Raw genomic sequence first — 22,103 nt, 5'->3', positions numbered from 1 at the left:
CCCATTTTCCAAAAATCTCCTATGACTGACTGTCCCAATGATATTAGTCTGCTTGCCTTTGGCTACAAATAAATCCACGTTTTTTTGCCATTAGGAAACGTGCGTTATTGTTGAGAACCAATCGCCTGCCCAGCATTAGTTAAATGCTAGCTCCGAATAACTACGATCTTTTCCTTGCATTTCCCCACATTTGTGAGAACAATGTTTATAAATGAAAAACATTATATAGATGGTAGCGTGTGTGTCAAACGAGCATTTACAGAGAGATACGCCCCTCTCTCAATATCGTTTATTGTACGAGGAAAAGACATACTTCCAAGATGGCGGCTGACCGCTAACGGTCTAGCTGCCACATGATTATTTATTTATTTATTTTATTTTTGGCATTTCTAAAGCGCGACGAATACCCTCAGGCGTCTCGGCGCTAATAATACAGTTACTTGTGAAGAGGAGAAAGGGGAAGGGAGGGGAATCACTGATCAAACAGCCATGTCTTCAGGAGTTTGCGGAAGTGAAGAAGGGAAGGGCTCAGCCTAATGTTTTGGGGAAGAGTATTCCATAGCTTCGGGGCTGCTACCAAGAAACGGCGGTCGCCCCATGACACAGTTTTGGAGCGAGGAATTACTAGTTGGTTAAGGGTAGCTGATCGTAACAGTCTACTTGGTTTATATAGTTGAAGCTGCTCTTTCAGGAAGTGTGGTCCTTGGTTTGTGAGTGCCTTATATACTATGCATAAGGACTTGAAGTGTATTCTGTTACGAACGGTAAGCCAATGGTATTCCTTTATAGTTTTTGATATAGGCTCATGTTTTGTTTTACCAGAGAGCAGATGTGCTGCCGCGTTCTGAATAGATTGTAGTTTGCTAATGACCCTGGATTGTGCATTGAGGAAAAGGCCGTTGCAGTAATCCAGAGTTGATAGCACTAAAGAGCTGACCAACGTTTTAATTGCTGACTCCGGGAGGAAGGGGCGAATCTTCCTAATCATCTTCAGCTTGAGATGAGCAGTGGATACTGTTTTATTGGCATGGTCCATAAAGTTTAGTCCTACGTCAAAGATGATTCCCAAATTCCTGACTTTGGCTGTCGGGCTTGGAGGGGTGCCAAAAGCTTCTGGCCACCAGCTTGATGGCCAGGCTGTGAGAAGAGGTCCAAAGATGACTACCTCAGTTTTTTCTGAGTTCAGTTTCAAACAATTAGTGGCCATCCATTCTCCTATATCTAGCAGTCCCTTTTTGAATTTTTCTGCCACTTGATCTCCGTCGCCTTTAATGGCTAAAACCAACTGGGTATCGTCGGCATAGGAGGTTAGGCTCATCCCATGTGCTTTGATGGTATTAGCCAGGTCCGACACATAGATGTTAAATAGTGTCGGACTGAGGGATGAGCCTTGAGGAACTCCACATGGTGATGAAAGTGGTGCCGATTGAAAAGGTCCTAAGGTGACGGCCTGCGTTCTTCTGGCCAGGAAGGAGGCAAGTAGGTCTCTAGCTGAGTGACAGATACCGAACCCCTCGACACGGTCGACCAAGATGGTGTGGTCGACCGTGTCGAAGGCCGCTGATAAATCCAACATTACCAGGATCGCTGTCCCCCCCTGGTCCCTGATTACCCTGATATCATCAGCAGCCTTAATTAAGGCTGTCTCTGTCCCGTGGTATTTCCGAAACCCAAATTGCGTGTCATCCAAGAGGTGGTGTGTTTCAATGTATTCAGATATCTGGGTGTTCATAGCTTTTTCAATTACTTTGGCTACGAACGGGATACTCGCAATGGGCCTGTAGTTTTTTAGCTCATTTTTGTCGAGGGAAGGTTTTTTTAGCAGGGGTTTTAGTAGGGTTTTTTTTAGCGGGTCTGGATATGTGCCTGAGAGCAGAATGGAATTACAAACTTGAGTAAGTAATGGGATAATAGACTCCATTACAGGCGGGAGGACTGAAAAAGGACAAGGGTCCAGGGCCGATCCAGATTTAATTGTTGACACTATAGTTCTTATGTGGTCAGTTGTGACTGGTAGAAAACTAGAAAACGTGTTTGCTGGGGATAGTGTGAAGGAATTTGCTTTCCTTGGGGGTGATTTGACCGAGAAGGCCTGATAGATGTCATCAACTTTAGTGAAGAAAAAGGAGGCTAGAGAGTCACATAGAGCCTGCGAAGGGGGGGGGAGTGATATCCAGGGTATTACCTGACAACGATTTGGTAATTTGGTACAGTCGTCTGCTTGAGTTTTTAGCTTTTTGGATTTGGTCGAAAAAAAAACTTTTTTCGCCTTTGTAATCATGGCTTTATAGAGTGCCAGTGATTCCTTATAGCTTATTTTACTGGCTGTGTCATAGGTTTTCCTCCAGTGCCTTTCCTTGTTCCGGTTAATTTGTTTCTGTGACCTTAATTCCTCGTTGTACCAAGGGGCAGTGGGTTTAGCTCTATTCCTAGATAATATTTTAGTGGGAGCTAGTTGATTTGTAGCCTGGCCCAACCAGGTCTGAAATTGAAGTAGTGCAGAATTAGGGTCGGTAGACAACATTGGGCGAGTACAGTCCAGATTTGATCTAAGGTCATCATGATTTATATTTTTCCAATCTTTAAAATGTTTTTGAGGTGTTGAGATAGATTTTTTATTAAGAGGGGTATTGATGGTAAGTTTAGCAAATATTGCGTGATGGTCTGTCCACGACATGGGTAGAACATTGATTATTTGTAGACCTTCTACGTTGGAAAATATGGCATCCAAGGTATGGCCGGCTGAATGGGTGGGGGAAGTAACCCATTGTTTTAACCCCAACGTTTCCATGTCGGAAATTAGGGTAGCAGTGTCTGTTAGGTGACCTTGGTCCAGATGAAAGTTCAGGTCACCTAGGACCGTAAATGCACTTTCAGTGGCAACTGATTCCATCGTGGTATTAATATTAGTTAGGAATGCTGTTTTCGTTCCAGGGGGGCGATATATCAGTATTCCTTTAAAGTTGAAGAGGGGTGATAGCTTAATGGCAAACTGCATGGCTTCACCGGAAGTCTAAAACTAACATAACAGAGTAGACGCGGCCACCGAGTGAGATGCGGTCCCGGGGGAGCTGATTCTAGGTATTACCAACACGTTTTCCCGATTACGGAAGTAAGTGATATTTCTCTCTGTGACGGTCCCATTTTGCCAACGGCAATGCGAACTGAACGAATGATCTTGGAGGAGATACTTACTAATTTCTCTTCCTTTTTCTTCTTGGCTAATTCCGTAACGAAAAACCAGCATTGATTCCATAAGGTGAAAACGAACCCCTATAGAGTGACCATGAGGTGCCATTGAGCACAGCTACAAGTAAATATCACGACTACCTCATATGTACTTAATTCTGTCTATGCATTTATTATGTGTTCTCTGTGTCTATCGTCCTAGTCATATCAAGTCCTGTCTTGTTTTTTTGTGTGAATTCACAACCACTTATTTAAGAAACTAATGCTTAGCATGAGAGCCTGCACGCACCAATATGGTGCAACCACCCACCATAGCCCATGATGCGTGCGTCATGAGAGGATACTATGTAACCCTCCTATAAGGGAGGTTTGAAAATGCTACTAATGTTGTGCTTTCTTTCCGCAGCATTTGAAATAAAAAAATCGTATGTATTCTATTAAGAACGCATGCTTTATTCATTAAGTATTTTTTCTTTAAATTTTATTGTATCACTGTCTTACTAAGGACTTTGGAGTGGCAAATGCAGAGCTGGTCTCTGCATGGTCCTGAAGAAATGCTAGGGGCAGCATGAAACATGTTGACCTTCTCACTGAACCAGTCCCCATTATAGGCTGGTTGGCAGTGACACCCACCCCATTTTTAATATACCTGTCTAGGAGCAAAATAAATGTATTGAGGCCCACTAAACACAGTATTTTTAATATACCCACACCCACTCCACCACTGTGCACTACACATAGTCTCTCACTTTAAAGTGCTCCTGCGTAATTCATGAGTCGCAGCACGCCCCTTTTCGTAGAGAACTGGGAGGGCCCCAATGATGAAGCATGTCACCGTGGGGCAACCCTGGTGAGTGAGGGGACACTAGAAAGAAATGTTTCTTTCTTGGTAGGTATCACTGATCAATGTGGTCAGTTACCACGACATGAGCTAGGACTTGGAACCCAATATTTTGGATTCTTCATTGTACACTTTATCCGGAGGGCGACCTAGTCTCTCATTCCTCCTTCTCCCCAAGTCTCATACTTGTCTACTTCAGCCACCAGCCTTTGCAGCGGAGATCTATGTTCCGGGTTGACGTACTGCCAAAGGCGTTCTGTAGCCCCTGATTCCTGCCAATTCTGCAGTGGTGCATACAATCTAGGAGACAGCCTCACCCCAGGTGCAGAAACCTCTGACCGACGTGGAGGAGTTTTATGGACAGGACTTCTGGTTCTCGAAGATGAACTGGAGGAACCTGAAGACTGAGAAGATGAGTGACGCGAAGCCGATTCCGAAACAAGAATCGCAGAGTGCCTCGACGTCGATCTATCCCTCATCGTCGATGAGTGATGTGAAGAACGACGGTCTCTCGAGTGTCTACGTGACGACGGCAGAGGAACTCTGGACATCCTCGACACCGAACATCGATGAGACCTCGACCGAGATCGCCTCTTCGATGCCGATCGACGCCTGGTTGTCGACGGCGGAGGGGTCTTGGTCCTCGACGCCGGACGTCGCCCTGTTGACGTCGGCGGGGGAGTCACACTTCTCGACGCCGATCGTCGTCGAGATGACGACGGCGGAGGTGTGCCGCCCCTCGACGCCGATCGTCGCCGGGTTGACGACGGCGGAGGGGTCTTGCTTCTCGACGCCGATCGTCGCCGAGTTGACGACGGCGAAGGGGTCTTGGTCCTCGATGCCGATCGTCGCCGAGTTGACGACGGCGGAGGGGTATTGGTCCTTGACGCCGATCGTCGCCTGGTTGACGACGGCGGAGGGGTCTTGGTCCTCGACGCCGATCGCCGCCCGGTTGACAACGGCGGAGGAGTCACTGGCCTCGACGCCGATCGCCGCCCTGTTGACGACGGCGGAGGCGTGACCTCCCTCGACGCCGATCGTCGCCTGGTTGACGACGGTGGAGGGGATTTCGCCGACGGAGCTGGCATCCTCGACGTCGGTGACGAACCTGATCTTTTCGACGGCGAGCCCACCGTCGAGGGTCGTTTTTCAGCTGGAAAACTCCCAGATAGATGTTTCTTCAGCGCCGAGCCCGACGTTGAAGTAGAAGGACTTCTGGCCCTCTTGGTGCCCTTCTTCACTGGAGATCTTCCTCTGGAGGACCTTTGGGCCAGTCCATAAATGCGGTTTCTTTCTCTGTCCTTGAGAGTTCTCTCAGACAGGCATTCGCAATGTGGACAGTCCTTAGGATCATGATGATCAGGCAAGCAAAGTATACAGACATCATGACTGTCTGATTTTGCCTTCTTGTTGCCACAAGGACAGTTGTCAAAAAGAGAAGGCGTTTTAAAATAAAATGCCACACAAAAAATGTCTAAAAAGACAGAAAGCGTACTTGACAAGATGTCAAAAGTCAAAGTAAGTCCAAAAGATAGAAAATAGAAGCAAATTTCTGTCAGAAAAGCCAGAAATGAGTGGAGCTGTGTTACCAGGGTCCTTCCTGAAGGAGCCGGAAAGAACAACTGACCTAACTGTGACCCCTGAGGCATGATGGGAAGCTGGGGGTCATGGGTGCCTTAAAGGCACGGTGTCAGTTTTTATGTTGCAGCTACAGGTTAGCTTTTCAGTCTTTTTAGACTGTGTGTTTGCAATGCAGCATGGGAGCTTTCTATGCTTTCAGTGAGTTACAAGAATTTCTACTGCTTTCTAAGCATTAAAACAGTTTCTAAACAATCTTTGGTGTTGTTTCTCATGTTTCTAATGCAGAAGTTTATGTATGGTGGAAATTCTTTACAGCATAATTCAGCTTTACTGTTTATTTGGCTGCTATGCTTATTTATATATATATGTATAGATATATGAGTATATATATGTGGGGCACATATAATATATTGTTTCCAGGGTCCCGCGCATGGGCGGGAATATTCTAATGCTTATGACTATTGATGAGGATCCCCTGGAAGAGAACAATATCCTATGGTCTATCTTCATCGCCATCCCCTTCATCTGGATCAGGTTACTGTGGTTGGGGGAATTTGTGGGTGTAATGATTAAATGTGGGTCAATGGTTGAAGGGGGTGCAATAGGAAGAGGAGCAGGGTTAGTACCCACATTTTCGCGTTTTAGAGGAATGTGGTAGTCCTCTTGTAAATCTGGTTTCCTTTTGTCTGGTAATTTTGCATGAATATGCCCAGTATCTGGATTAATAACCAGTTCCTTTTATCTCAGATCCCGATTAGCAGGCGGAAAATCGAAACGAGGCTCTTTAGAAGGAAGAGGAGGTGTTTTTCCTTTGGGTGCCAGTTGTTTCGGCTCCAAATGTTTATTTTTCGGTAACGAAGGGATGGTCACTACAACATATTTGGATTTTGATTCCGAAGGTTTTGGTTCAGTGCCTGAATGGGCCAGATTCAATCCGGAGCCGGAAGGCTTTGGTTTATGTTTTGTGCAGGGCAGGTGGGCGGGGCGTTCAAAACTTTTTCTCAGTGCTGACCTTGGCCCGAAGGCATAGGAAGGACCGGAGCCTTTTTCTTTAGTAAGTGGTAGGGGAAGAGAGTATCAGTACCCACTGTAATTTTTTTTTTTACAGAGTTTTATATAGCGCGAACGTGACCCGAATCAGGTATCAGAGCGTTTTAAATAGCTCCAGTTACATTACATGAGGACACACATACATTTTTGTTAGGCACAGGGAGATTAAGTGATTTGCCCAGAATCACAGGATGTTCAGCGTCATTGCAGAGACTCTAACCCAGTTCCTGAGATTCGTGGTCTACTGCCCTAGTCGTTAGGCCAACTCCTCTCTGGTGCTACTTGGTCTTCCGTGTCGGAGTCGGCTTCGGACACGGAAATGTGTTCTTACTCTGCATCAGCTTCTTGCGCATGGAATTCTTCATGATCGGGGTCTTCTCTGAAGATATCCGGTGCGTAGCCGCTTTGCTGATACATTTTGTGACGTCAAGCCCGACGGTCATGGAGCGTCTTCTTAGATCGAAAAGATCGGCACGAGTCGCAGTCCTGTTCGTCGTATTCCAGGGATAGACACAGGTTTCACACTTCGTGCAAGTCAGTGTGCGGAAACTTAGCACGACACCCAGGGCAGAATTTAAATGGAGTCCGTTCCATCAACTGCTAGCGGGCCCGACGTGGGTAGGGCGCCATCCACGAATCTTCTTATCGAAGACCTTGAGTCAAAACGATACGTGGCGAATGGGAAACGAGATTGAGAAACAATATCGTTGAGGGTAGTGGATTGCGCACCAAGGGGAACCTGAAAAACGGTGTCGAACCGAAGCACCGCAATTCACCTCAGAACCCCATGGCGGAAAAAACAATCTAACAATGGAGTTGATGCCCAAGCGTACTATCACCGAAAGGAGGAGTCACCTACCTCGTGACTGGAAAAGACTTCTTCGAAGAAAAACAAAGAGCAAACATCTGGACCCCACACTAGATGGCAGGATTATGCAAAGCATGTGATCTACAGCTCACATGCCTCGAACATATATTTATCTGCCAACTCAACTGATTAATGTTGGTATAACTCCAATATTAACATACACAGTATAGTCTTGAGCCCAAGCATACACTATGAAGTTATTTATTAGTTGAATACATTTTGCAGACTTTTCTCATGTTTACTGAATTTTGTACAATATAATATCTTAATCAATTTACCTTAACAAAGCATATACTGCATGATGTATCAAGCAAGTACATTATCTTTCAGCTTAGCCTCCTGACAACCCAACTCATGCTAAAATATCACGTCATTACTCACACATGTCAATCATACTTCATTCATTCTGATTCATTCAAACTCAAGACCATTAAAAAAATAGTTCAACTTAGGAAACCAGACAATACCATTCTATACAGGATGCACTTCCAAATATGAATCTTAATGTAATACAATAACTGTTGCTATTGTAAAAAGCATCTTTATATCTAGGTAGACTGTTCAATCATATCTTCTTCAGATTATTTATTTAAAACCGAGACTTGGTTCTATTTTTATGTTCTCTTAGGTTATGGTTTGTAGAATGACAACCCCTCTTCTTTAACTTCGATAGTGTAGGTTTCTGGTTCACATTCAGTTTGTGGTTTAACACGGAGGATTTGGTACAAACAGAAAAGGGGTGAAAACTGGGCCAACTACACACTAATTACAACATCAGATGTACTGAAACAAAGGAGAAGTCAAGGAGTAGCAGATAGGTACTATAAAAACTCATCCAGATGGTCCAGAAAGGGACCATAGGGAACAAGGGGCCCACTCCAGGCGGCGTGCCCATTAATGTGGGGGCCAAAACGATTTCACATCAAGGTGGAATCCTCCTATCGGTATAAAAGCTTGCATCCAATCAAAAAATTCTTCAAATGAGAATCCTTATATGCGGTATCAAAGAAAGCCAAACAGTCTGATACAAAATATTCCGCGTCACAGCTCTACAAGATGCTGTAAGAAAGGGCATCCTCTTTCATAACAAATGCGGGACGAGCTCCAAGTTTCACTCTCAGCCTCGTACATATAACTGTAGCATTCTGCATTCGGAAGCTAAAAAAGGGGGAAATACCAGGCACAATAGATGACGGTGGAGAGGATGGTTCTCAATATATTACTGTACCACAGAAATTCTGTTTGTAGAATCGGCCTGTGAGTAAATAAAATCTTCTTCAAAAGGCACCTTTGCGAATTTGCATATAATCAGAAAAAAGGGCTCTGTGACCTTGGACAGCTCAGAGACTTATTTGAGGAAGAAGGAAGCAACTCCGATTGAAATAATTAATATTCTTATCTCCACATTCCAAATGATGATGTTGGTGTTATCCAAGAAACCACACTAATGGCAAAGTACCATACAACCACAACAAGAACTTCGCTAATGACCACATTCATGGAACACAAACAGCAAACACAATCTAATATTACAATGGTCATCCTTCGAACAGTGCTAAAGAAACCTTACCGACTGATCCACTGGCTGCGATCACAGCTGCCTCGGACAGGACCTCTACAATTCCAGCCCTCACTGTGGCAGCACTCTTGCTGTTTGCATCCAAATGCCCCAGAAGCTGTTGAATGACGAGATGTGAATGTTGAGGCTGTGAAAGAAACAAACAGAAAGATCATTTTGGGAATTACTGAATGGTATTCTTTTTCTAACTAGGAAAGGAGGGTTAGTCACATAGGTGCTATTTGCCAATTTGTAGCACAATTGAGACATCCAAGTAACAAGCGTGAGCCACCCTTGTTTTTAGGCTCAACAGCAATTACTAAACATATTTCATAACAAGCACTACTTGCATATAGTCTACAAACAGTAGGGAGCATCGTATTTCTTTGCCTCCAAATATGTTTTAATGAAAGCAGTGAATCAATTAGGTGCAAAACCAATGATAGGCTGCTGATAAAATAAAATATTTGTGTCTCACCAATATTTGTTTTTATGTTTTTACAACTCAAGACGAATTAATTAAGCGTGTACGCAGTGATCGTTTTAACAATTTCCTAAAAAAAAAATCTGATGCATGAATGCTGTGCCTTCACATGTCTTCTAGTCGGTCAAACCCTCTTGAACAATTAATAAACCTTCAATTTTCACACAAAATACTGCTGCCACATTGAACCACATATCTTCTGATACTGTAATTTAATTTATATAGCGCTTACTAGCCCTGATGAGGTATTGAAGCATTTTACAAGAGTAGCACGCTACTCTGAAACCCAAGGTCAGTGGTTAATCTAATGGTTATTGTGATTAGTCAAGTGGTCTCAAGACAAATATGCATGCACTTACCCCAATTACTTTGACATATATTAATACCAGGTAGGTGTGATCATTAGTGGGAGCGATGTGGTTTCAGGCGAATGGTTGGTGAGATGGATAGACTGGTGGATATTAGGAAAAGTTACAGATTACAGAAATAGGGTTTTAACCTCTTCAGCGCGACCGCGTTTCCCCCTCCGGTGCTGGGCCGTAATAGAAACGGGCGTGGTCATGACGGAACGGTTCCGTCATGAGCATGGAAGGGGTTAAAGCGGAGATGTTGTTATCTATGAAATGAGGTATCAGCAAATCACAGAATATGAAGGATTGAGGCAGGGAGGCATGAGACTGAGAGGAGGCTTTTGTGAGATTAGAAGGTAAGCAGAGGATAGAAGGTAAGCAAAGGGTCACTCTGAAGAAAGGAAGGAGAGGAATAAAGAGAGAGTAAGTCAAAGTGAATTATTCATGCAAGGTTTTAGGTGCACAGTGGAAGAAGGCTTTTTGAGCTAGCAAGCAATCAGAGATTGCAAGCTGTGGAAATAAACGTTATAAATAGTGCTCAATATTCAGGGCAGACAGCTCAAACATGAAATTCAGAGTTTAGGCATCATTTAAACATTACAACCACAAGTCCATTGTGTTCCAGGCGTAGGATAGCCCTTTAAAACATAACCTGGAGTATCCCAGCCTTGGTACAGGGCACAAGGGGAATTGGCGCAGAAAAAAGAAAAGATCACATTCAAAGATCTTCCCTGACTATTTTGTAAATTGAAGGCTTTTTTTTCACTCACTCATTAAACATGAGTTATTCGGTGCTGGTTGAGTGTCTCACTAATGTGCAATTAGATTTATACCCAGTTTTCACACCAAGTCCCATCCTAATGTATGTAATGCGTATTTCTGTATATGTAACTATTGTAGTATATGCATTGTATGTATAAGCAAAGCAGCAAGCAGAGTGATGAAGGCCTGTACGTTCCATTTGGATGTCCTGGGGCTGTTTCTGTGCACAAGCTGGGAGTGATGTTGTTTTCCCAGGCACTGGACGTTTAGCAGGATGCAGGAGGAAGGAGATTTAAACCGTGAAGTGAGGACAAAGGAGGAAAGCCTCATTTAGAAATTATATTAGGTCCTTCCTGTAGCACTGTCACTTGGTAGATGGTGGGTTTAAGGGGGCTGCAGTCTGTTGGTCAGAGTGAGAAGGGTCTTTTAGGTAAAATCACCATTTTGTCTCTTTCCGACCCCCCATCACGCAATGTGCACAGTTTGTGGTGTGTTAAAAGAAAAAACATCCCACAGCCCAATCTTTCACACTCCAGCGATACTGTCACAAAAATCCCCTACTTGTCATTTTCTGACTGCAAAGTGAGTTCACCTTTTTCTGCACACTAGTTGTTGGCAGCAGTGACATGTCACCCCCTTTCCAATAAATAGAAAGAGCTCCACAAGTCTTAACACTGTGTGCCAAAACTTGTCTCAACTTGTGGCTTGCACTTTCTGCTCGAAATTACCTTTGGTGTGAAGTTATCTCGCAGGGATGTTCAGTGGCACTAAAAGACTCAGTATTAATATGAAGTTTATCATCATCACTCGCAGTGTGTTTCCTTAAGCTTGCTGGGGAGCTAATCTACTCTCGAAAGACTTTATTCAAGTGTACGTCCCTCTGTGTGCCTAGTCCTGTGAGTGAGTACATGACAGTGTGTATGGGTTGCCGGCGGTTGAAGGCGGTTGACATTGTCTACGCAACAAATCTCCTGAGGATCACTGCACAGACCCAAAACTACACAGTATCGACAATGCTGAAGCCAGATTAATTCAAATTAATTACATAACAGTTTCATATGCATATTTTCTCACTGCATACTTTTGCAGCCGCTAATTTCGGCTATGTTTTTAAATCTTCTTCTTACCTGTATGGAGTACATGATGATCTTAAAGCATCGGATTGCAAATATCTGTGGCTCCCAGAGTTTGTGATTATCCAGATGCCTTGGGGGGAGGGGGCAAGGAAAGAAAAATAAAATATTTACCACTCTGGCAACTTCTCTCATAGGAAACATAAAACAATAACACTCCCGCAACTTCTCTCATAGTATACATAAAACAGTAACCACTCCAGCAACTTCTCTCATAGTAAACATAAAACAATAACACTCCAGCAACTTCTCCCATTGTAAACATAAAACAATACCACTCCATGAACTTTTCTCATAGTAAACATAAAACATTAACACTTCAGGAACTTCTCTCAAAGTAAACATAAAACAATAACACTCTAATAACGAGTTCTCTCATAGTAAACATAAAACATTAACACTCCAGGAACGCTTCTCATAGTAAACATAAAACAATAACACTCCACCAACTTCTCTCACAGTAAACATAAAACAATAACACTCCATGAACTTCTCTCATAATAAACATAAAACAACAATAACACTCCAGGAATTTCTCTCATAGTAAAGATAAAATAGTAACACTCCAGAAACTTCCCTCCTAGTAAACATAAAAGATTAACACTCCAAGAACTGCTCTCATAAGAAACATATAACATTAACCATCCAGCAACTTCTCTCCTAGTAAACATAAAACCTTAATACTCCAGCAACTTCTTTCATAGTAAACATAAAACATTAACACTCCAGCATAGTAAACATAAAACAATACCACTCCATGAACTTGTCTCATAGCAAACATAAAAAAATAACACTACAGCAATTTCTCTCATAGGAAACATAAAACAATAACACTCCAGAAACTTCTCTCATAGTAAAAACAAAACATTAACACTCCAGCAACTTCTCTCATCGTAAATATAAAACATTAAAACTACGGCAACTTCTCTCATAGTAAACATAGAACATGAACACTCCAGGGTCGTAAGCATAAAACATTAACACTCCAAGAACTTCTTTCATAGTAAACATAAACATTAACATTCCTGGAACTTCTAAATGTTGTTCAGTATCGTACTTTACATGTATTCAACAACAGTGAAATTGAAAAATAAATACATTCTTTAAAAAAAAAAAAAACATTCCAGGAACTTCTCTCTTTGTAAACATAAAACATTAACACTCCAAGATAGTAAACATAAAACAATAACACTCCATGAACTTCTCTCATTAACCCGTTCGCTGCGGCACAAATTCCCCCGTTGTGCAGGTGGATTTTACGCGTGCGGAAATCGGATGGCCCCCAACTGTCCAACACACACCGCGAGGTCAGACGGCCTGGGGCCGTCCGATGCATGGAAGGCGTTAATAAAAATAAAACATTAACACTACAGGAACTTCTCTCATAGTAAACATAAACCAATAACACTCCAGCAACTTCTCTCACAGTAAACATAAAACATTAACACTCCACAAACTTCTCTCATAATAAACATAAAACAATAACACTCCATGAACTTCTCTCACTAATAAGCGTTAATAAACATAAAACATTAACACTCTAGGAACTTCCCTCAAAAGAAACAGAAAACAATAACACTCCAGCAACTTCTCTCATAGTAAACATAAAACAATAACAATCCAGCAACTTCTTTCATAGTAAACACACAATAACAGTCCACCAACTTCTCTCATAGTAAACATAAAACAATAAACCTCCAGCAACTTCTCTCATAGTAAACATAAAACAATAACAATCCAGTAACTTCTCTCATAGTAAACATAAAACAACAATAACACTCCAGGAACTTGTCTCATAGTAAAGATAAAACAATAACACTCCAGAAACTTCTCTCATAGTAAACATAAACCATTAACACTCCAGCTTAGTAAACATAAAACATTAAAACTCCAGCAACTTCTCTCATAGTAAACATGAAACATTAACACTCCAGGATCATAAGCATAAAACATTAACATTCCAGCAACTTCTAAATGTTGTTCAGTATCGCACTTTACATGTATTCAACAACAGTGAAATTAAAGAAAAAATACATTAAAAAAAAAAAACATTCCAAGAACTTCTCTCATAGTAAACATAAACCATTAACACTCCAGGATAGTAAACATAAAACAATAACACTCCATGAACTTCTCTCACTAATAAGCGTTAATAAACATAAAACATTAACACTCTAGGAACTTCCCTCAAAAGAAACAGAAAACAATAACACTCCAGCAACTTCTCTCATAGTAAACATAAAACAGTAACAGTCGAGGAACTTCTCTCATTGTAAACATAAAACAATAATACTCCAGGAACTTCTCTCATAGTAAACATAAAACATTAACACTCCAGGAATGCTTCTCATAGTAAATATAAAACATTAAAACTCCAGCAACTTCTCTCATAGTAAACATAGAACATTAACATTCCAGGAACTTCTAAATGTTGTTCAGTATCGCACTTTACATGTATTCAACAACAGTAAAATTGAAAAAAAAATACATTTAAAAAAAAGAAAACCTTCCAGGTATTTCTCTCATAGTAAACATAAAACATTAACACTTTGGGAACATCTCTCATTGTAGACTTGAACTAAAGAATGCTTTTCTATTGCAAGTAACTGTTTACATCAATTAATGAGTATAAAATGTTAAACTTCGCCCACTTTCATTTCTCATAACAATATTTTTACCACTGCTATGGCCTGTAGCTTGCTGATCAGTCATCAGCCACGTATTCTTTTCAAAAGATGTGCCCTCTACTTACAATACCAACCATAGTACAGTGGTGGCAGGCCTTGGTTTGTGTCATATGACCAGGCTGACACTGAGAGGCATCAAATGTTAACACCGAAAACAGTATAGGTTACCTCTAGTAGAGACTCTCCTCCCTAGTTACCTAGTGCCTTATGGGACTGTGGAGCCGCATTGGTTATCTAAACAGTTCAAAATAGCAATATATCCGAAAATTTAAACAAGCTACTATTGCCTGGCATATTTAAATCGTGGGTCCTCTCTAAACCTACTGCCTCGTCACTTTGTGGAAGGCCCTTAAAGTGGCGACAAACTAATGCCTTTGAAGTGAGGGCTGATCCAATTACAAAGGGGAAGATTAGGAAGGCAAGATATGTTAGATTTCTATTCAATAGGGACTCTAGAATATATTCTTTGCAAAAAAGCATGCTTCTAGGGCTAAGAATGGATAACACTGATGGAACTGTGGTAACGAGAAATAGGTCAAGAGTGGGTTAGCAACACTACTAAAGCCATGCTAGTTTTATCTTTTAAGGTCCAATGCCCAGATGTCTGGACATGCTGGAATACAGGAACTGATAAGAAAGGCAGATTTCACCAATAGACGCTCAGAGAAATCTACACTTGTCTGCAAGCGAAAACACCTGTAGAGTCGTCCTAACCTTGCAACTTTAAAGCCTGTCTTCAGGGTCTTCATCCAGGCCAATGCCAAGTCCCCTGTCTAAACTTGTCCATAGGATTATTTGTACCTAGGCCTGCTCAAGTAAGTCCATTTGCCTCTACCAGTAACTAACAGGAGCACTCGGAAACTGAGTGGGTCCTGATCCACAACAATCTTCTGAACAGTTGGAAGAATTCCCAGTTAGTTGGTGTGCGACTCAGAAGATTGTGTGGACCTGTGTATACAACAGTTTTCAAGAGGTCTGGGTTCAGCTGAACTCTCCAAGAAGGAATTAGCTTCAAGAATCTACTGGAAAGGCATACTTTTGAATGTCTAAAGTTTGAACACAGAAGAACAGTGTGCATCTCCCAGGGTAAATAATTCCACTACAGACATACTGGCCTCAGCGAGGGTTGATGCTCTCTCTTCATTATTCTTGGTATAATACTGTGTTCTGACTAGCCATAACGCCATGCAAGATGCCTTGAAAAGTGCCAAACTGAATTGTAAATGCTGTGGACCAAGGCTAGATCGAAGGATGCAACCTAACAAATCCCTATGGGCAAGTGGAGAAATAACAATCCTTGCCAGGGAAAACAACCTTCTCTATCCCTCCTAGCTCTGGTGGCTCAGATGCTGTGCTTGGTTAAAGAGCCCAAATGGTTGAGGCCAGACAACTGCAGGAACAAAGGTTAGGTGAGGCACAGAACACAGCATAGCCAGCGGTGATTTCCAGCTGCTAGACAGCAACAATCTCAACAGGGTATCAATGGACACCACACTGGGCCCCTCCTCCAGGATAAAGAAGATGGAAAAGGCTTCAGCGGCCCAGCGAGGTGCCAAACCAAAGCCCATTGCATCTACGCTCTTACATGTAGCATTGCAGACTTGTGGTCTTCTTGGAGGGTAACAGGTGCAACTGCCCACATATCACCAATCCAATTCAGAGGAGATTTCATTCCATGGAGGCATATGAAGTCCCATCTATTAAAATAAAAACCCTAGAAAGGGGTTGCAGGAGATGCCACAGCTCTAGAGACCTGGCCATGGCCTAGATGTATGCATTTGTTGTAGTGTGCCACAAGAAACTACAAAAGGGATCCACAGAGAAGAGGGATTCTAAGATCGTAATGTACTGAGGTGCCCTTAGGTATAGAGGCAAAAAACAGCTCAGCGTTTGACTCCTCAAGTGTCTCATGTTAAGGAGTCTTGTGAAAGAAGCCATAAAGCCATGATGTAGCCTCTTGCATTGGCCCTACAAATGCAATCGCAAGGGCAAAACTCTAGTAATAAAGGATCAATGGACTATGGAGAGGAATCAAACAAAATGTTAAGACAAAAGTTGAAAAACAGTACATGAGAAATGAACAAAAAGACCTCTGCATGTGCGTGCATGGAGAGAAGGACTGACAATATGGATGCCGGAGGGCCTGGTCGTGGTGGCAGCCTGTGCAAAGTCCTGTTGCAGATGTACCCAGGCTTTTTTTAACCACTTTCTGATAACAAAAAACAAGCTCAGTTCTGCAGCCTTTTGGCTAGGTACCCTTACAAACAGAAAGAAAAGAAGATGGATTGGTACTCAGTTGCTGGGAAAGGAATGTCCCCTGCATGGAGTAGTCAAGTTTCCCTGCCTTAAGTGGTTGAGTGCATGTATTCTGGTAGCCTAGATTTGATAGTAGACTGAGCCTTACAGTAATCTATAAGAACGCAGAGGCTTATACCTGTTCCTTGACATGAGTAAGATCCTGTGACCTGTAGGGGTGCACCAAGCGAGCCCTCATTGCACAGACAGCGGCCTATTGTCCCTATCGTGGGTTTAACACAGAGGTGGGAGCAGCAGGCCATCTTTGGTGAATCCTAGTTGTGACCAAACCTTTTTATCTGCGTCACTGGAGTGGAGGCCTATTGGCCAATTTGTGTACAGTTTGGGTTATTCAGATCCTTGCGCAAACATCCCAAGTTTATGTTGTGCGTGTTTAGTACGTGGACTCCGTGGTACATACATCATGTGTATTAGTAGGCCAGAGTAATGGAGGCCTCTGGGATCCTTTTGGGATACCTCAAGCCCGACTTGCTGCACAAGATGGAGGTGAGGTTGTTTTGCCAGAAAGTAAAAGTGTACTCATGAAGTTGCAGGGAGGAGAACTAGACACCCAGGTGAGCAGATAAGACAAGGCTCCTTTAGAAATTTGATTAACCTTTTGCTGAGAAAGGAGCTACTAATTCATTTTGAAACAGCACTGCCATTTGGTAGATGGTGGGGGTGAAGGGTGACACTGCTGCCTCTGTTGACAAGTCTGGCCTCACGTAAGGGGACGTCCTAGATGAGACCAGCCCATTGTCTTTCCCTGATCACTCTTTCTGTGAGGCTGATGACAGTGAGATGCAAAAAGCATATACCTCTTTGAGCCTCTGTTGTAGGTACTCCATGCTGGAAAATGCCCTGCTGTGCAAGGTTTCACTCTACACAGGAGAACTAAGAACAGCCTGGGAAATACACTTGAAAAAATAACCCCCATACTCCAAATTGGTTCTGAGAGTGCAGACAGTGGATACTTATCTCCTATCTGCTTTAACTGTATTTAAGTAGGATCACTGATCATCTTGTTGTTCCAGTTCCAGGTTCACTATGACTAAGGAAGGAACTCCTTTGCAGAGAAGAAAACAAGTTACTTACCTGTATCTTCAGTTATCCAGTATTGGTATCTTTCATAGATTCACATCCCACGGTACATAAAAAAGCAGTGCCAAAAGTAAATTACAGTAGTAGGCCCTAGAGAAAGGCCTGAGGCCTAGATAGTAGGAGCCTATCTACCTCATTATGCTAAAAAGACCAAAGTCTTTGTTCAAACCAATCAGCTCACAGCACCCTCTAGAACCCTCTCTGCAGAGCCAGTTCTCCTCAGATTTTCGTTAGCACAAGTGGGGAATAAGTATCACAAACTAAAGAACTGACTCTCCGGGGAGGAGGTTGGGTGCATGTGAATATATGAAAGATACCAATACTGGATAACTGAAGTTACAGGTGAGTAACTAGTTTTCTTATCCAGTATTGGGGTATCTTTCATAGATTCACATGCCTGATTCAGAGTAGCAAGCAGTAAGCCAGGTAAGAGTCGGTTGCGGATGATGGGAGACTTATAGTGATACACTCCAAGTAATACCATCGTTAACAACTAACAAGTCTGAAATTCTTATGTCCGAATGAGGTCGCACACTGCTCGTCCCATCAGCGTGTGACCCCGGAGCATGATGGTCGATGTAGTCGGTATCACCGGGTGCGCTTCTACCCGAGTGTTGAGTCTTGAGGGTGTTCACTGGTGTGCTTGCCATCCCTGGACACGTGTTTCGCGTTCATGAACGCTCATCAGCAGGGATTAGGCGTGTGCACGGAGTTGCTGCGTGGTCTGCCGAAAATATTCATAGGTCCAGATACCTCTTAAGGCGCGCAGGTGCGTTGTCTCGAGGTCGTCACCTCCACCAGCTCAAAGGAGCCTGTATAAATAGTATGTCCGAATGAGGTCGCACACTGCTCGTCCCATCAGCGTGTGACCCCGGAGCATGATGGTCGATGTAGTCGGTATCAGCAGGTGCGCTTCTACCCAAGACTCGGGTAGAAGCGCACCCGCTGATACCGACCACATCGACCATCATGCTCCGGGGTCACACGCTGATGGGACGAGCAGTGTGCGACCTCATTCGGACATACTATTTATACAGGCTCCCTTGAGCCGGTGGAGGTGACGACCTCGAGACAACGCACCTGAGCGCCTTAAGAGGTATCTGGACCTACGAATATTTTCGGCAGCCCACGCAGCAACCCCGTGCGCACGCCTAATCCCTGCTGATGAGCGTTAATGAACGCGAAACACGTGTCCAGGGATGGCAAGCACACCAGTGAACACCCTCAAGACTCAAGTAGAAGCGCACCCGCTGATACCGACCACATCGACCATCATGCTCCGGGGTTACACGCTGATGGGACGAGCAGTGTGCGACCTCATTCGGACATACTATTTATACAGGCTCCCTTGAGCCGGTGGAGGTGACGACCTCGAGACAACGCACCTGCGCGCCTTAAGAGGTATCTGGACCTACGAATATTTTCGGCAGCCCTCGCAGCAACCCCGTGCACACGCCTAATCCCTGCTGATGAGCGTTAATGAACGAGAAACACGTGTCCAGGGATGGCAAGCACACCAGTGAACTTCCTCAAGACTCAAGACTCGGGTAGAAGGGCACCCACTGATACCGACCACATCGACCATCATGCTCCGGGGTCACACGCTGATGGGACGAGCAGTGTGCGACCTCATTCGGACATACTATTTATACAGGCTCCCTTGAGCCGGTGGAGGTGACGACCTCGAGACAACGCACCTGCGAGCTTAAGAGGTATCTGGACCTACGAATATTTTCGGCAGCCCACGCAGCAACCCCGTGCACACGCCTAATCCCTGCTGATGAGCGTTAATGAACGCGAAACACGTGTCCAGGGATGGCAAGCACACCAGTGAACACCCTCAAGACTCAAGTAGAAGCGCACCCGCTGATACCGACCACATCGACCATCATGCTCCGGGGTCACACGCTGATGGGACAAGCAGTGTGCGACCTCATTCGGACATACTATGTATACAGGCTCCCTTGAGCCGGTGGAGGTGACGACCTCGAGACAACGCACCTGCGCGCCTTAAGAGGTATCTGGACCTACGAATATTTTCGGCAGCCCACGCAGCAACCCCGTGCACACGCCTAATCCCTGCTGATGAGCGTTAATGAACGCGAAACACATGTCCAGGGATGGCAAGCACACCAGTGAACACCCTCAAGACTCAAGGCTCGGGTAGAAGCGCACCCGCTGATACCGACCACATCGACCATCATGCTCCGGGGTCACACGCTGATGGGACGAGCAGTGTGCGACCTCATTCGGACATACTATTTATACAGGCTCCCTTGAGCCGGTGGAGGTGACGACCTCGAGACAACGCACCTGCGCGCCTTAAGAGGTATCTGGACCTACGAATATTTTCGGCAGCCCATGCAGCAACCCCGTGCACACGCCTAATCCCTGCTGATGAGCGTTAATGAACGCGAAACACATGTCCAGGGATGGCAAGAACACCAGTGAACACCCTCAAGACTCAAGTAGAAGCGCACCCGCTGATACCGACCACATCGACCATCATGCTCCGGGGTCACACGCTGATGGGACGAGCAGTGTGCGACCTCATTCGGACATACTATTTATACAGGCTCCTTTGAGCCGGTGGAGGTGACGACCTCGAGACAACGCACCTGCGCGCCTTAAGAGGTATCTGGACCTACGAATATTTTCGGCAGCCCACGCAGCAACCCCGTGCACACGCCTAATCCCTGCTGATGAGTGTTAATGAACGCGAAACACGTTTCCAGGGATGGCAAGCACACCAGTGAACACCCTCAAGACTCAAGACTCGGCTAGAAGCGCACCCGCTGATACCGACCACATCGACCATCATGCCCCGGGGTCACACGCTGATGGGACGAGCAGTGTGCGACCTCATTCGGACATAAGTCTGAAAATCTCATTTTCATAGGCAAAGAGGACTATAAACCTTATATATCCGTTAGAAAACATCAGAATGGATGCACAACATTAAACACATTAGTAGCCAACTTGAAATAAGTTTATCTATACATGCATATGCATATAAATAGAAAACACATGTTACCTGAAGATTTCTTAAGACAAACAGATCTCTTAAGATGGCTTGATCAACTGCTGCATCTTGTTGGCTTGTCGATTGCAGGCAGTAATGTCTTGTAAACGTGTGGATATTCTTCTATGTCGCAGCATGGCAAATATTTTCTAGCGTCACTACTGCAAATAACGCTGTTGACGCTGCTACAGCTCTTGTGGAATGAGCCTTGATGTTTCTTGACAATGGTCAGTGTGACTTGATATGGCAGAATTGGATTGCGGAGGCTATCCATCTGGAAATTGTGGCTTTTGTGACAGCTGCCCGCGGCGTAGTTGGGCCGTAAACCACGAACAATTGATCAGATTTTCTGAAGGTCTTTGTTCTCTGTAAGTAGAACTTCAAACATCGTTTGATGTCCAAGGAATGCAACGTTCTTTCTGCTGGTGTAGCAGGGTTCGGAAAGAAAACTTTCAATTTAAATGAAATTGTGATGGAACCTTGGGTATAAATGTTGGAATCGTTCGAAGAGTGACGCAATCCTGTGAGAAATGCAGGAAGGGTTCTTTAATAGTGAACGCTTGTATCTCACTTAATCTTCTGGCAGATGTCAAAGCTAGAAGTAGCACAACTTTCCATGTGAGATACTTGATGTCGGCTTTGTGAATAGGTTCGAATGGGTGCTTCATCAGTTGTGAAAGAACTGTATTGAGTTCCCATTCCGGTGGGGGAGGTCTAACCGGAGGATAAGCTCTGAAAAGTCCTCTCATGAATTGTTTAATTAAACATGAAGAACATAGTGAAGGAATGTTAGTAACCTTCCTGAATCTGGATAGAGCCGCTAGGTGCACCTTTATCGATGAAAAAGAAAGCCCAGAGTGAGCTAAATGTAGCAGATAAGGAAGAACTTCTTCTGCGGGAGCATCAATCGGGTGTACACTATTGGAGACACACCAAGAGCAAAACCTTTTCCATTTAGGACGGTAAGTCTTCAATGTGCTCTGAGTCGCGACTTCTTTAAGTTGTCCCGGCAATCCTGCGGAATCTGAAGGTGTCGAAACTCTAAGAACTCAGGAGCCATCCGTGCAATTTTAGAGATTGAGGACCTGGGTGAAGAATCTGTCCCTCGTTCCGTGACAGTAGTGTTGGAGACGGAAGAAGACAAAGTGGACGATCCTGGGATAACAGCATGAGTTCCTGAAA

The 22,103-nt window shown here is 43.9% G+C and overlaps 1 protein-coding gene across 2 annotated transcripts in view; it reads right to left on the bottom strand.

Annotated features, from left to right (window-relative positions):
- The window catches only part of EFR3B (EFR3 homolog B), a 614,353-nt gene that overhangs the window by 253,384 nt on the left and 338,866 nt on the right, over positions 1-22,103 (bottom strand). For both annotated transcript variants that reach the window (XM_078649934.1, XM_078649935.1), the window contains exons 8-9: positions 11,811-11,889; positions 9,100-9,235 (exon numbers count right to left, since the gene is read on the bottom strand). In XM_078649934.1, coding sequence (XP_078506060.1) covers positions 9,100-9,235; positions 11,811-11,889 — 215 coding nt within the window. The remainder of the gene's footprint in view (positions 1-9,099; positions 9,236-11,810; positions 11,890-22,103) is intronic.

The sequence above is a fragment of the Lissotriton helveticus genome, chromosome 6 (genome assembly GCF_964261635.1).
Source record: "Lissotriton helveticus chromosome 6, aLisHel1.1, whole genome shotgun sequence".
In the NCBI taxonomy this organism is placed as follows: Eukaryota; Metazoa; Chordata; class Amphibia; order Caudata; family Salamandridae; genus Lissotriton; species Lissotriton helveticus.
This window is presented reverse-complemented; position numbering and strand designations above follow the sequence as displayed.